Source organism: Strigops habroptila, chromosome 9 (assembly GCF_004027225.2).
Source record: "Strigops habroptila isolate Jane chromosome 9, bStrHab1.2.pri, whole genome shotgun sequence".
Lineage (NCBI taxonomy): Eukaryota > Metazoa > Chordata > Aves > Psittaciformes > Psittacidae > Strigops > Strigops habroptila.
Window position 1 is genome coordinate 37184330 of NC_044285.2, and position 15403 is coordinate 37199732.

A 15403-nucleotide genomic window follows, 5' to 3' on the forward strand; every position below is an offset into this window, starting at 1 on the left:
CGTATTAGTTTACACTGTATAATTTCAGCCAAAAGGCAGGGAGACAGGGCAGGGGGAGGTTTGGGGAAGAGGTATAAGGAGAGCTGGAGTTTCTGGAGCTATGACTATGTGAAACTTTGTGTAAGTACTGAAAGGCCACTTTCCCAGATGTCCTTTGAAACAGCTGGTGGGAGATAACTCTGAAATTGTGGGAACCAAATCCAAACCAGGGACCTTAAGCTGCTCCCTTTTGTGTTAGATATCAAAAGAGTACTGAGGTAATGAGGCAAACTTTTATCCCAGAGTTCCAAGAGGCTCTTTTTCCGTTTTATCCCAGTTTTTCCTTGCTTCTTGTTCTGTTCATCCCACATATTTTGCACGTTCCTTGCTCCTCTTGCTCATGGCTCACCCTTCCTTCTCCATCTCTCCTCCTTTTCGTTCCCTCTCCCTTTCCTTCTGGCTCTCCATCAGCCTTTTCTGAGCTGCTAAGAGATGTGCTTCTCCTGAGTAGGAGTTTTCTGCAAATTGGTTTCATGCTGTCCATTTTTCTTCTGTCATCATTCCCTCATGCTTGCTGTATTCCTACTTTTCTCTCTCTCTTTCTGCTCTTGTCCAGGTCACAGGTAGGGATAAATGGCACATTTGTTGAATACAGCTGGAAAACCAAGAGGAAAAAGGTTAAAATGTAAAAACCCCACCTCCCTCCCTCCAAAAAAAGGAAAAAAAGGACATTTTAGGTGAAACACAATGTTTTGTTTTGAGAGGGAAACTGGAATCTTGTACTTCACAGCAGCCCTACACAATTTCCGGCTGAATATTTTTGTCTGCTGATAAACAGAACAAAGCGTTATTTGTACAGTGTGATACAGACTCCACGCTCGCGGCTTGCATGCTTTTTTTTCTTATGCTGCCCCGCCCAGTAGAGATTTTGGAGTCTCCTTTTCTTTGTGTTCTGTTCTCCTGATCTTGTGGGATTGTTAAAGCATTTGTAAAGGATGTATATGACATGATTTCAAATTCCCTGAAGACAATACAGATGGGCTGTGTAATTATTGCTGAGAGGTGCTATTTTCTGTGTGCTGTACAACTCACATTCATAATATTTACTTGACAGCCAGAAAAATGTGGCCATCTCAGAATACTCTGAAACAATTCTTCTTGGTATAAAAACATTTCTCGTTACAGAATGTGTAACATATTTAATTTCGTATCTCTCTGTGCATTCAATTCATTCTGAATTGCTTTCATAATATTACATTTATAAAATAAAACTTCTGTAAAATTTAAGTTCTTTTTCTCATTATTAGATTGATTCTGTCCTGTTTCATAGCATGTGTTCATTGCTGCCAGGTTATTGCTGAAATGGGTACTAGAATATGCTGGGGGAGTGACACGTGAAACAGTAATTTGAGTTGGTGTTACCTTGCAGGTGAGTAGGAAGGGGCAAGAGTTTCTGCTCCTCCCTGGCTGGAGCTGTAATGCAGCTCCAGTCGTGTAGTCACTGGGGTAGCCCTGCATTAAGAGGTTGAATTTGCCCTGTGCCTTATGCCTCTGTTTGTATGAGAAGATGAGTATATCTATAAATGTCAGCTGTTTGAAAGACAGTGTTATGTCAGTGTGGGCAGAAAACACATGTAGCACATAGCATCCTTTGCTGATTTATTCCAGGCCACGGACATGGTCCAGCAGTCCTTCCAGTAAAATGCTGTGCTTATTTTATGCACGAGCAGTTGGTATAGTTCTTTTATTTTAAAGTAGCAAGCATATTTGGCACTGTTAGGTTTTTGGTTGGACTTGATAATCTTAAAGGTCTTTTCCAACCTAAAATGATTCTGTGTTTCTAAGTTTGGCTTCTTAAAAGGCTAATTCTGTGCTATATCTGTAGTGAAGGAGAAGTTAATGTGCAGTTTTTTATCTTTTTATTCGCTGAAACAGAGAAACTAGTATGTTGGGGCGATGTTCAGGTCCTACAAATTGCATTAAATACCCTTCTGATCTCTCCTTTGAAGGCAGTCATATCATTCTCCCTGCAATGCCAAGAATGCCTCACTTTGTTAACACTGAAATACCTAGTTGCTAGGTTAAAGAATAAGCAATGAATCTTACTTTAAACTTGGAAGTGGAAAAAAATACACTAAGAAGCATCTCTTTTTTTTTGCAAAGCTTGCAAGGGAATATTGTGAGGTCAAGCACATACTAGCTTTTAGTCTGGCTCAGGTATTTTTAGTATTGGCTTAGTCATTTGCATTTTGTACTTAATAAACTAATATAGCTATAGTGTAGATTAGATACAGCATTATCATCATTAGTCCTGGGAGCGCCTTTCTTTCACTCAGTAACAGTACTGGGTGGAACAATTCATAGGAGGGGTACAAGTAGAAAGTTTCCATTGCCAGATCCTTTCCAATTTTAGTTAATATAATGCTTTCAGATTCAAATTATAATGTAAATGTAAAATGTTAATATACGAGTGAAGGCTGACATAGTTTTCACAGTGACTGCTGATTTAAGAAATGGTGAAGAAGGAAGCTCTTTGGCTCTTTACCAGTACGGTCGGATTAGCTGCAGATTTCTGTTTGGCTGAGCAGCTGGCAATTAATGAATTGATAGGAAGTAGTCACAAGGTAATGGAATTAGCAAGTGAACATCTGGTATTAAAAATCGGTAAACAGAAGAGTTTTTATAATTTTTCAGATTTGGTGGGAAAATAATTGCCAGTTGACTACAACTGTAACAACTGTATGTACACAGTGAAAAAAAAAAAGGATATTTTAAATGGCAAAGTAGATATTTTTAAGTGAATGACTTCCCGATGCACTGCAAAAGATGAATGGAATCCAGCTGGCTTTCAGACATGCCGATCCTATCTTAGTTTTCAGACCAGCTGTTTACCTTGTTCATCTCCAGTTCTTACAGCAGTTGGAGATTCTATAAGTAGCTCAGAAGACCAAGTGACCCATAGTCTTTGCATGTGCCCATTTCCAGACTGAGATGATTCAAAATACAAACCTCACCACTTGCCCAGAAATAGTAACTCTAACTGTGGTATTTCTTGTAGGCCACTCTCTGGCATCATTTCAGAGTTAGCACAGCTCCTGCTAACCATTTCAGGATCATTCTTCTTTGAAAAGCCTAAATGCCAATTACATACTGCTTTTCTCAATAATGCATTAGTTAAGGACTCTAAACTTCAGAACAACATTAAAAATGTACTTTTTATTAGGATCCAAATACTATTAGTTTGACTTTAGTCGATTTAAGTTTGACTGGAAAGAAATATGTGCCTTAGTATTAACTAAAAAAATAAAATTTAAGAATATTAGCAATTCAGTTCTGTGCTAACTGAAATTGTGTTAACTTCTCTTATTCTCCTCTTTTATTGAGGATAGAATTCAGCCAGGAAGATAGCAGCAGCAGTATCACAGACATGGAACTGTGGTGGTTTGGGATAGGAGGTGAGGAGGTCTGCAGCATTCTGCTGGCTGGCTGCTTCTGGCTTCACAGACCACTCCAGAGACATGAGGCTCTGGTTTCTAGATTTGTTTTTTACCTGTGTAGTCCATTTTGTGAGTCTGAATGGTGTTTTGGCAAGCACTGGGAGATTGAGGTGTGGCCCGAGAAACATTCCAGTTGGGAACTGGGATGCAAATTAATGTGGGAAAATTTATTCTGCCAGAGCTGATGAACTCTCTCTTATTCCAACATGGTCATCAGCTCGAAGTCTTTCTTGCAATAGGTGAAAACCCTAATCTAGACCTAGAGGCAGTAGAATCTCTGTTTTTCTTTCCTCTCTATTTCATTAGCAAGGTCTGGTGAATTCCAGCTCTCCTGCCACTGCAGTCCTTATAGAGTACAGAAGCAGCACCTCAATTAAATATGAAATATCAAGATAAATGTCTGAATAAAATATCCAGGACTCAGATAAACTTCCAAAACCTGCTTGTCAGCAGTGAAATGCCATTAAGTCCTCTAGGAACTCATTAATAGATTAACATTTGGAAGAGTAATTACAGCTACATTAGAACTAAGAATAAAGAAAAATAAAGGAAAATCCAACAGCATTGTTTCTCTAAACTCTTGACACAAAATGAAGATCAATACTATAAAAAAATCAGAGGTAAGGAATTAAGGTCAAGATGATTATGTCAAAAATAGGTAAGCTGTTCATATATATTTCAAAAAAAAACCCTGCTCTGGATGCAACCGGTACGTGGTGTTTCATATTATTTGTGTGGAATACAACCTCACAGGGGATACAAAAGGGATATTCAGGTGAAATCGAGGATGTATCTAGAAATTGGATGAGTTGATGACTTCACTGCCGTTAACCTAAATCACAACTAAAATTAACAATGTCAAGCTTTGTAGCTACAGTTTCTGAGCCAAAGGAAGACACTGATCTTTAGTGAGACAAATATATTACCCTTCAAAAGGATTAAATACTGCAAAAGTCTTCTTTGAGAATTTATGTTACAGCTCTGTAACGGAAAGAGAAAAGGTAAAGTAGGTACTGTAGTGAGATAAATAGGTGCGGTCTTGAGAAATGTTTTCATTTTTCATAAAATTCTCACTATCTGCAGATTTTCTATATATAATTCATTACATTATAACCTGGAATATGAATCTTGCAAATTTATGAATAGGAAGAAATACAAATGGAGAAAATAGGACTTTATTTAGAAACGCTTTTCTATTACTGTGAGTATATCTGCTGTACAACCAGGCTACACAGCACTCTGCCGGTGGGAACTGAGCTATTTTCAGGAGGAAAAAAAATAAAATATATGAAAAGTAACAAGGCTGTAAAATACATAGATGACAAAATGAAGTCATCAATGTGTAAAAAAAATTGTTAAGGTTTTAGATTTGCAATTTTTCTATTTAAATGCCCTCATTGATTTGTTACAAATACTGTTAACCCTGTGTTTGGAAAATGGTGAGGACATTATCACTTGTGTTCTCATTTGTAATAAAATAGATTAACTTGCTGTGAAATTTTAACTAGGCTGAGACACAACAGTAGTTACCTAATGAACCAGAGCACATTGCTGTTAAGTAGAGCCTAAATAGATGCATACTGATTACAGGACTGAAAAATGGATTCTGTTTACTTGCAAAAAAAGAGTCTGTTTCATAGTGTTATTCATTATAAGTGGGGGAAATTCAGCATTGCATTTCCACACAACCATTTAGAAATAGACAATTTCTCGATCCATATGCCAGTCTTACATGATGATGACTCTATCCTCATTTGCAGTACATATGATACAGAGAAAATTTCAGCTCCTTTGTTGCTTATAGGGAAAACTGTATCTTCCCTGTACATGTAAATTTTTATAACTGATAAGACATTAGATGACATAATCAACTAATTCACTTAGTGATTCACTGTGTGATTAAGAATGACATTATTATTTGACACTTTTATTTCTGTCTGAACATTTCAAACCAAGACCCTGAGTTTGAAGGCAAATACTTGAAGCAGAGATTATTTTATAGCAAGAGACAATGGGAAATGCGGTTACCAGAAGGAGCTCGAATACTTTGCTTTTCCAAATCATCAGCTTTTGAATTACTCAAATAACTCCCATTTAAGATGACATATATGGCTGTTTGTGTGATATCTAAGTGTTAATTCATAGTCATATTTGTTCATAGCTTTTTTTTGCAGAACAGTTGGCATGTCCTCTTCTTGGCTATTCATTTTCATGGTTGCAGTAGACAATGAAATTTACTTAAACTATGTACTCTTCTGTTAAATTAATCATTTCAAAATGGTATCTTAATTGTAAATTGAGTACTCTTTGTGGTAAAAAAAGAGGAAATAGTGCCAAAGAGGACAGTTAAAACTGAAATCCAGGCGAATAAAATTACAGTCAGAGTTGTAGCCTGTTAGCGGTAACCTATTTGGAAGTTATTATTTTACACAAAGGTAAAAGATACCTAGTATTTATAAACTCAGGATTGCATGTATGTGATCCATCGTTTATTTAGGAGAATACTTGTTGGGGCAAGAACGTGACTTGTAAAAGCAACTTAGTAAGCAGCCCATCTACAAAGTCCTGACTCTTGTTTTACTTTTCTGCTTTATCTCAGCAACATCTAAAACCATTCTTTTGGAGGCAGAGAAGAGGAAAACACAGGAGACTTTAAGATCAGTGACTTTGACTTTTTTCCCCCAGAATTTGGAAACTGTTTATTTAAAACCATTCAGTTTTCAAAATTTCAAGAACTTGTAACTCAACATAATAGATTCATATCTGCTAAAACTTAATAAACATTTTTAATTAGCATCCAAAAATACTGCAATTAAAAATATCCCTTTAAGATTTATTAGTTATTGTATGTTCATTAAATAACAGATAATTAGTGAAAACAGATCCATAGAGGATTAAGAGTTATGTAATAGATACACATCTGTTACATCATTTTGAGGCTCAGTTGTTATTTAATGTACAATAACTATCCTATTAAAAAGACATTCAATGCTATGTTTTCAGCTGGTGTGATTGGAATTGTCAAGTGCCACCCCTTGTTATTAGGAGGATCCAATCTCATATTCCCTTTGCATCATTCTCAAATGTATCTGTAAATAGGAAGATGAGTGTGGTTTAGATGGTTTTAATGGGTAACAGAATATTCTTAAAACGTCAATCCTACTGCCAGTGTTATTAATGAATTGCCTCAACAGGGTATGACAGAAGCTATTCTGCTAGCTATTTATAGTGGAAAAACTAGTAGAATCTACCATTCTCTTCCTAAAGCTGTGTTACTGATTTAGGATATTGTCTAGCAAAAACTGTGTTAAAAGTTCAGATGCCAGTGAGTTTATTTTCGAAGCACACAGTAAATTGCCCCAAGTAGCCAGATTGCATGTTCCTAATGAAGATCTTTGAGAATAGGTTAGGAAGGCCAGAAAAATTGCAAAGTTCCTTTGAGACAGCTTCCCCAGATTATACTGTAATTGTGATTCTTAATGAGGTGGGGGTAAGAGGATCTCCCTTTTAAAAAAAAAAAAAAGAAAGTAGTATTTTCAGTTCTGAGTTTCCATGGGGAACAGCTGGATTGCCAGGGATGAAGGCAACTCCAAAGATGCAGTTTCTGGATTTCTGTAAAGTCAAAGCATCCCCTTATTAGCTCTCTGCTTTGGAACTACACCTTCAGGGAATGTGTAACAGAGGAGTAAAACACAGAGGCTTTTAAGATAAAATATGTGGAGTGTCTCAGGCCATGAATCTGTCCCTTTTAGAAGATTTGTATTTTTTTGTTTGGTCCTGGAACAGGAATTAAGGCTACTGGGAATTTTTAATCAAAGAAAATTAGACATGTTGGATAGCACTGGGGTTGGAAGGGATTCTCAAAGTGGTCATATACGATCCTCTGCCCCTTCCTCAAGACAGGATGTGAATGATTAACTTATGGCCACGCTTGTCTAACCTCTGTCCTGAGTAGATATTTACTAATCGAACAATTCCATGTGTCATCTTCAAGGTACTCCTGCAGGTATAGATACATTCAGAACTGCAGAATTTAAGTTTTGCTACAATCTTTTTAGTAGATTTCTATGCCTTTCCTCCTCCTTACCTTAAATACTGAGTGAGCATATTTAAATTAGAGGTGAACATCAAAACGTTTCTCAGTAAATATAGCATTTTGCAAGCACATTCTGATCTTTGTTAGTCAGTGATGCTTTTCTTGCAGAAGTGAAGTTCTTAGCAGTGCCACGGCTTTGAAATGTGTCTGGGCGCTACCCTGACAAGATACTGATGTATTATTCAGGTACAGATTCTAGTGAGTTTACAGATTTGACTCCAATTTAGCGACAGGTTAATCCCAAGTACTGAATTATTATTTGAAAATGTGACTCATAGATGTCAATTTCCTATCTGTAGATTAAAAGAAGTTTGTGAAAACAACATGAACACGAACATTCTATAGGTCCCTTCCCAACCTTAACAATTCTGTAATTCTTTATGTGTGAAAAAGTTAGAAAATAAAAAATAACCAAGAAATAAAAGGTGGGCAAATGCTATGTCATACCACAAAGGATGAAAACCTGTGCCCAGATACATTGCATGCAGAAGGCTATAGTCTTTTTAACTTGTAGATGACACTACACTGCTCAAAAGACATTTCAACTTTTTCTCGGAAAAGTTCACTATTTATCTCAGAAAGATAAATAGTGAAACTTTTTCTCAGTTCACTATTTATCTCAGAAAGACCATTTATTATTGGTGTTTTAAGCCAACTTCATTTTTTTCAGTGAACTTCAGTGAAGTTCATGAATCAAAGTGCACAGACCTTGTTTTATTTCTGTTCCAAGGAAAGGATCCAAGACAGCCCTTCGCCAGCTCCATCTCTAGAAGACAGTCAGCGGCCTGGGAGCCACGCTTCCTCCCATCAGAGCAGCAGCGTGTCCAGCTCACCGTCCCAGTTGGACAACACACCAGACAGAATTGGTTAGTGCTCTGCAGCCTCGCACCTCTTTGCAGTTACTGACCTCAAGCATTTTAGAAGTTTGTTGAGGCAAATAATTTTTGCTGGGAAACTCAGGAAAGCACTCACTTGCTAACCCCACCCCCCCCCGAAAGTTCATCGCTATAGTTTGTTTTATTAGGTTCATCACTATGCCGAGCCCAGCCCCTCAGATCCACTCTATGCCGGTATCTATACATGCACGGAAGATACCACCCCTTCTCTGGTAAAACCAACTTCTCGTGCATGATGGAGTATGAAAGTGCCTATGAAGGCACCTGGAATTGAAAAACAGCAAGGTATCTTTTTCTTCACAGATTATATGATGGCGTTTCCATTCCAGAAACCTCCTTATGCCCACACGTTCCATCATCGCCATGAGGCTGAGGACTTTCTGATTTTTTTGGTGTCTACACCACAGCTTTTACAGCCTATGCATTATCGATCTTGTATTTAAAATGCTAATTCAGTCTAGAGGAAGTTCAGATCCTATTTCTGGTGCTTCCAAGACGGATATAGGGCAAGTCAATTAACATCTCTTCCTGCCAGTGTACGTCAACACTGTTGTCTTCTCAATGGCTGGAGCTCATGCAGGCATTGCTGAGCTAGATTTGAACTACAGAAACAGCGCAGTCCATGTACGTCAGCATAGACCTCACTCCCATCAAATAACTACTCAGCTGCTTGCTGGGGTTTTGCAGTTTTGACTCGGTCCTGCAAAGGCAGCACCATGGCACTACTAGCACAGTTGGCTCTACAACAAACTAATCAGTAAGAACTGAACTATTTTGCCTAAACATATGCAACACAGGGCAGAGATTAGAAGTAGATTCCCCTCAGCTTTTTCAAATAGGTAAAATAGGGCTAGAATCTACAGGACAAAATGTAACTTCCTGTAACAGTGGTGAAGAAGGGACTTTAGTCCTCACTCTAGCTTTTGAAAGCTACAGCGCGCAGTTGCACCAACTACAAGACTCTGGGCTCCCCGAAGTGGTGCTGAAAGTTTAATTAAAGAAAACTAGTTTTATTTAGTTTGAACTGAAACATTTCTGTGTTGAATCTCTAATGCTTAAATTTGTAAGAGATATGTGTATATGCTTTTATCTATATAAGTGTATGTTTTCACTTTTTCGATTTAAAGCAAAAAGAAATAGTTTCCCTAAAATATGGCAATGAAGCTTTTAACAAGTGTCCTCACTGGAATAACTTCTGTAATAAATGTGTTAATCAAATAAGAACAAAGACAATAGGCATCCTGAAAATTATAAACTTAACACCTCTCCCTGATCTTGCAGGTGTTAAGTAAAGAATTTCTTTCAGCACTACAGTGTATTGGGGTTTTGCTGTCATCTGTCAATTTGGGTTACTATCTGTCAAACTGGATTTTTTAAACTTGCTGACTTTATAGATAATTACAAATACTTAAATCCTTAAAATGTATTTTTCCCCAAAATGGTTTCTGTGAGTACTTCTCTAATTAGTTAATCTGAACATTTCACTAAGAAATCACATTCATCTCAGTAGTAATTTGGGTTTATCTTGGTATCTTTGTTTAATCAAGTTGAGCAAATTTGCTTTTGCTGCATATTTTACTTGGCTCTAAGTGCCGAACTGGGACAGCAAAATGGTTGATTATGGACAACAAAATTGATCAATTGCTTAGAACTTACATACATAACAAATTATAAAATACCCAAAGTACTGAGAAAATAGAATTAAATATTTTCTCTGTTCTGACATGTTTTTTACTGATGGTGTTATAAAGTTGTGCACTCTGACTTTTTTAGCTATGCTGACCAACAGCAGGGAAGGAGAACTTCATTGATCAAGAAACTGGACCAGCCTAAAAAAAATACAAAAGGAGAAAGGTTAAAATTACAGACTGTTTTTCCATCCCAGGCATTTAAGTTACACTTATTATGTGCTTTATTCCTTTTTCTAGGATTCTGCATATGCAATGGCATATTTTATAAATTTAAGAGTGCTATAGTGCCTAATTGCAGTGAATAATTGTGTCCAGTGAATTTACATGGTAATTCTCCTTAGAAGTGTAAGCCACCAGATCCTTGCCTCTGTGTTTATTATAGTTGGGGCTAATAATTTGCTGGTCTTTTGGCTCAATTATTATGAAGTTCCTAGCAAATGTTTGATTGGTCACATGGTATTGTTTCTTTGCCTCCAGGGAATGTGTGTGCAGACTTCTCCAGATGCTGGTACCTAGGTGAGGGAAACAAGCCATTTTTGTGTCTTATAATACTGCATTACCTCACAAATGAGGGGGCAGCAAGGGAAGAAGTGACATCTGGCCTGTAGTAACAGGCCTATAGCAGGGCAGTGGCTCCTCTGCTTGGTTCTCCCTTCGGTGATTGTTGTTGTACTGGAAAAAGTGGATACTGCTGGTCTATGCATGTAAGCCCTGAGGAAGTGCTTTAGTGACGGAGAGCATGTGATGTCTGTGGCTGCACATCAAGGGAAGAAGCAGCATTTTGTTTCCTTGCAAATATAACAACAGAAATAAATATTTGCATATTAATAGGCAAGAGTTTGTTCTGGCATTACATGTAGACAGCACCATATGACATTGAGTGCCTGCAAAAAAAAAAGAGTTAAGATATACAGAAATAAAAGGAAAGCAATGGTAAGTCAATACTGGAAAAATACTGCAAAGGTATAAACTGAGGGAGATAGTAAGGTTTCAGAGTGAAAAAGACTAGAAGGAAAGAGAAAGGAAGTAACCAAAAGAGGAGAAAATATAAAGTGCACTTGTAAGTCTACTGTAAATATGAAACATGTTTATATCATAAATGAAAAACACAAACTGATATGTATTTTGATTGAGGTGATTTTGATGTATTTTCTTGAGAAAACTGAGAAGACAGGTATAGACAAATCTTATGAGCAACTCAGAAGAGAAATTGGAGGCTCCATTTACCCTGTGGTTCCAGGCTTACATAAAATTACTTGAGCGGATTCATGATTCTGTATAATCAGCCTTTTTCCTTGGCCATCTGTGACTGATCCCAGTCACGAGCAGGAAGAACCTGAAATTTCCTCCTTATATTTTGTATTTTGTACTTGAATCTCTCTTCTTGAAAGCTGAAGAAGCTGTTTTCTATTCACTGGTTTCTCTAGACATTTAAGCACTTCCCGCAGGAACTCCAGAGAGCCCTATTCTGACATTCTGCGGTAATTTTGTCTGGATCATCCACGCTTAAATCATTCCCTCTTTGAACTCCTGTTGGCATTTATGGACCAGAGGCTAAACAGTTATCAACCATACCTTCATTCCTAAGATTAAAACATACATTTCTGTAGTAATCAGATAGATGTGTATTTAATCTAAATCTGAAAGTGTAGTTGATTTTAAGTTTGTTGAACCGTGCATGGTTTCTTGCCTCATGTTTAGTCATTTTTCAGCGAACAATTCAATATCCTATGGGATTCAAAGATGCAAATCATGTAGTTATTGGTAGTAGCAGTCCTGTCATGCAGGATGGATGAAGGAAGGTACAGTTTAAGAATCAGAAAAGACAATTCAGAAATCCCCAAAAGCGTGAAAGTAATTTAAACTCCACCACCTGTGAACCTAATTCCCAGGCTCCTGTGATCACTGAGCGTTCCTTGTAACATGTACGAAATCACAAAGATCTGATGCTAAAATTTTGTGTACCATAATTTACCTTAAGATTAAAGTTGTATAGGTTTATTCATTTCCTGATCTCATTTTTGCATTAGTATTATCTTTAATCGATTAGGTACTGGGAATATGTCTTTATACGTGTGTTACTTCTGCATGCACTAAGGGAATTTTTTTAGGGGTGAACTCAGTGTTCAGAGGTTTACCTGCATGAGAAAAAAGTGCTTCAAAATAATTTTAAATTATTTTTTTAAAGATAGAATAAAGTTTCTGGTTTTCTACTTGATCTATACAGATCAATATTTTTCTCTGAAAACATGAGAGTAAGAAATTATTCTTTTTGTCAAGTAAAGATTAATTTTCAAGTAATGCCATGCTCCAGAACCAAAACCTTTGACATTATAGTGGGACAAATGCTGAACGTTTAAAGGCACCAACATTGTATATCTGTGAAATTCAAGCTGATTTTGCATTTGGCCATGGGACAGACCTGTATTAGAGTTCCTGTAGGTATCTCTGGTTTACAGGATACAAGCACCTGATAACTGATGGATTTCACCAGTAGGACAGAGTCAGTACTCTGCTTCTGAAAATCCCCAGCCCGTACGTGCTGGGCATTTCTGTCACCCCATACAAGTGTTGTTATTTTTCAGTGATGTGACTTGCTCCCGTATGGATCCTTTGTTCCTAATACTATTCTTATTCTCTTGTGTATAATTAGTTTGGGCTCTTGTGCACCTCTAATATAGTGAATGCTTTTCATAGTCAGATATGGACAGTCAGTGAAGAGTGTGGTATGTGCTGGGTTGCTCAGAAAAAAAATATACACGTAATTTGTATACAGAACAAGCTTTGTTTTTCAAAACCCACCATTACTTTTACTGAGGCAAAATATATTTACCATGGAAAAGATTTTCAAAGTTATTAAGAAGGAATTGTAGTTAAATAAAAGTATCAACATTTATTAAGTATGACAAGTAAGCGGTTTATACAACCGTGGCAAACATATGTTTTCACATCTGTTTTGAGTAATATCATCATGATTTTAAAAATGATTTATAGCTCTGCAGGCCATAAAATGCCAGCTTTGCTGTAAGTTGGAAGTTTTCAAACAACAAAGAAATTATTGAAGGCATATATTGAACATGTTTTTGTTATGCACCTTGATATAACTTTACAAATCTGAGCACTCTGTAACAATTAAGTTAGCAACAAATGAAAATTAAGTAACTAAAATTTAGCAGTAGTACTACTTATGTGAAATCTTAGCATGAAAACCAATAAAAGTTATTGTAATGATTATAGACAGATACTGTGATATCCCTTAGGATACACAATTTCTGTTTTCCGTGTCCTGTTTTAAGTGATCTCAGCACCAGAAAAAAATGTGCCACTTTGTTCTCATCAAAGTAATTTCAAGGTAATTAGGGCTGAAGAGAATATGGCTTAACAGTTTTTCTTCAAAAGACAGTTAACATGAGGTTGTTCCAATTATGTTGAGCTGTTTGTATATGTTGGTGGGGCAGAATTTACAGAATTGGTGGCTGTCTCAGTGCAGAGGGATTAGGGCCCAGTTACAGACCATACCCATAAGCTTTTTGAAGGAGAAATGCCATTTAAATCTCAATTACTCACATCCTTTCATCATCTTTTTAGGAAATAGGTGAGGCTTAACATTAGATGACAACAAACTTCTTTATAAGTCTGCAGTTGGTTTTTTTACTACAAAATGCTTCTTTTTATTATTTTTTTTTTCCCAAGTGCCTATAACCATTATGGTGCCACAAGCATTTTGCCTTGAAATCCTCCGCAGACCACAGCCCCAAGTGTTCACAGAACTTAAACGCAAATTCCTCCTGATTGTGGCTTTCCTGCTCTGTGTGGTTTTAGGCAGTTACATTTTACCTGCACAATTGTTCACAGAAACTAAATTTTAAATTCATCTGCTTCAGTATATATCCTGAGAAAAACCTGTATTGTATGGGAAAAGATTGTGTTTGACACAGCCCTGTATAGGCTTTATAGAAACCTGCATATGAATTCTGGCATTAGGAAAGTTAAACGAGCCAGGAAAGAATTTGGCCATGCCTTCCAGTCAGACTTAAATGCCGGTACAATTATTCTGTTTGACTGCATGACAAGAATTATTCCAAACTCCTCATACAGGATGGAGTAATAAAAGGCACCGGCCCAGCTCTTGCCACTGTGAAATCAAGGTGAGTGTTCATGTCTTTAGTGGGAACAGAGTTTGGCCAAAGCCTCATAGTTCGGAAGATTGCTCCCCTAGCTAACACTGGTGGTTATTATTCCAGGCAGGAGTGATACTTACAGACTGCTCAGGTGCTGTTCCTCCTGGACCTGTGGCACGTCCTGAGCCCTGGTGAGAGCCAGGCACATGCCAGCCAACACCTCTGCTCTGATTTTGTGAGGCAAGCAGGATATGTGGGTGACCACAGCATGCTTTGACTGGCTGTTCGGGTGTTCACATGGGTGCTTGGGGCACTGGAGCTGCACTTCACCTGAAGTGAACTGGAGTAAAATTTCATAGGAAAATGTCATAAATTGCCAGTAACTCCAGACCTAACCATTGTTCAAGCAGCCTTTGAGTAGAAATAAAGATTGTATTTGTTGAGAAAGTGATTTGCTCTGAATTTCCCAGAGCTGCTCAGGGGCGATGCTACCCTCCTTTAGCCCAGTTGTCTGCATCTTCAGAGTACAAATCTGGACTTACAGGCTATAGCCTTATGGTTCCAAAGACGGTAGTCTCTAAAGCTGTGCATCTGGCAGCTATCCCTTTTCATTTTATTAAAGAACACCTTTCCCTTTATTACTTCAAGGAAATGAGAATTTTGCATCATTTCTGTCAGCTGAGCAAAATATTTTCAGATGGCCAGAGACTACAGTAATGAAATAATAACTATATTTATGTCTTGTATTTCATTTGCGGAAAAGAGGTTTTACGCTGTTTGAATTAATCATTGCCAAAGGACTGGGTTACTCAGGATGTAAGGGGAGGAGAACGAGCAGGTGCAGAACACCTGAAACAGCAACAGGCCCTGGTGCGGGGGGTGTCCTCCAGAGAGAGGACTTTTCCAGCAATTAATCTGAAAGCATCCAGATGGAGAGCTCAAGGAATAAGAAAGAGAACTAAGAGTATGAAGCTGTACCACGCAGTGTGTATACAAAGTATACGATAGGTGCCAACACTTCAAATGCTCATCATGCTGTTTCTTTGACGTATCAATACTTGCATGTTAAAGATATCAAGAGAAAAAAGCAATTTTCTTCATGAATGTGCTCATGAATCTCCTC

The 15403-nt window shown here is 37.5% G+C and overlaps 1 protein-coding gene across 1 annotated transcript in view; it reads left to right on the top strand.

Moving 5' to 3' along the window:
* Nucleotides 1-15403, top strand: part of DACH2 (dachshund family transcription factor 2) — a 293462-nt gene that overhangs the window by 229122 nt on the left and 48937 nt on the right. Inside the window, 2 exon segments of the mRNA XM_030497302.1 lie at nt 8303-8438; nt 10242-10322. Of these exon segments, the coding sequence (XP_030353162.1) occupies nt 8303-8438; nt 10242-10322 (217 nt within the window).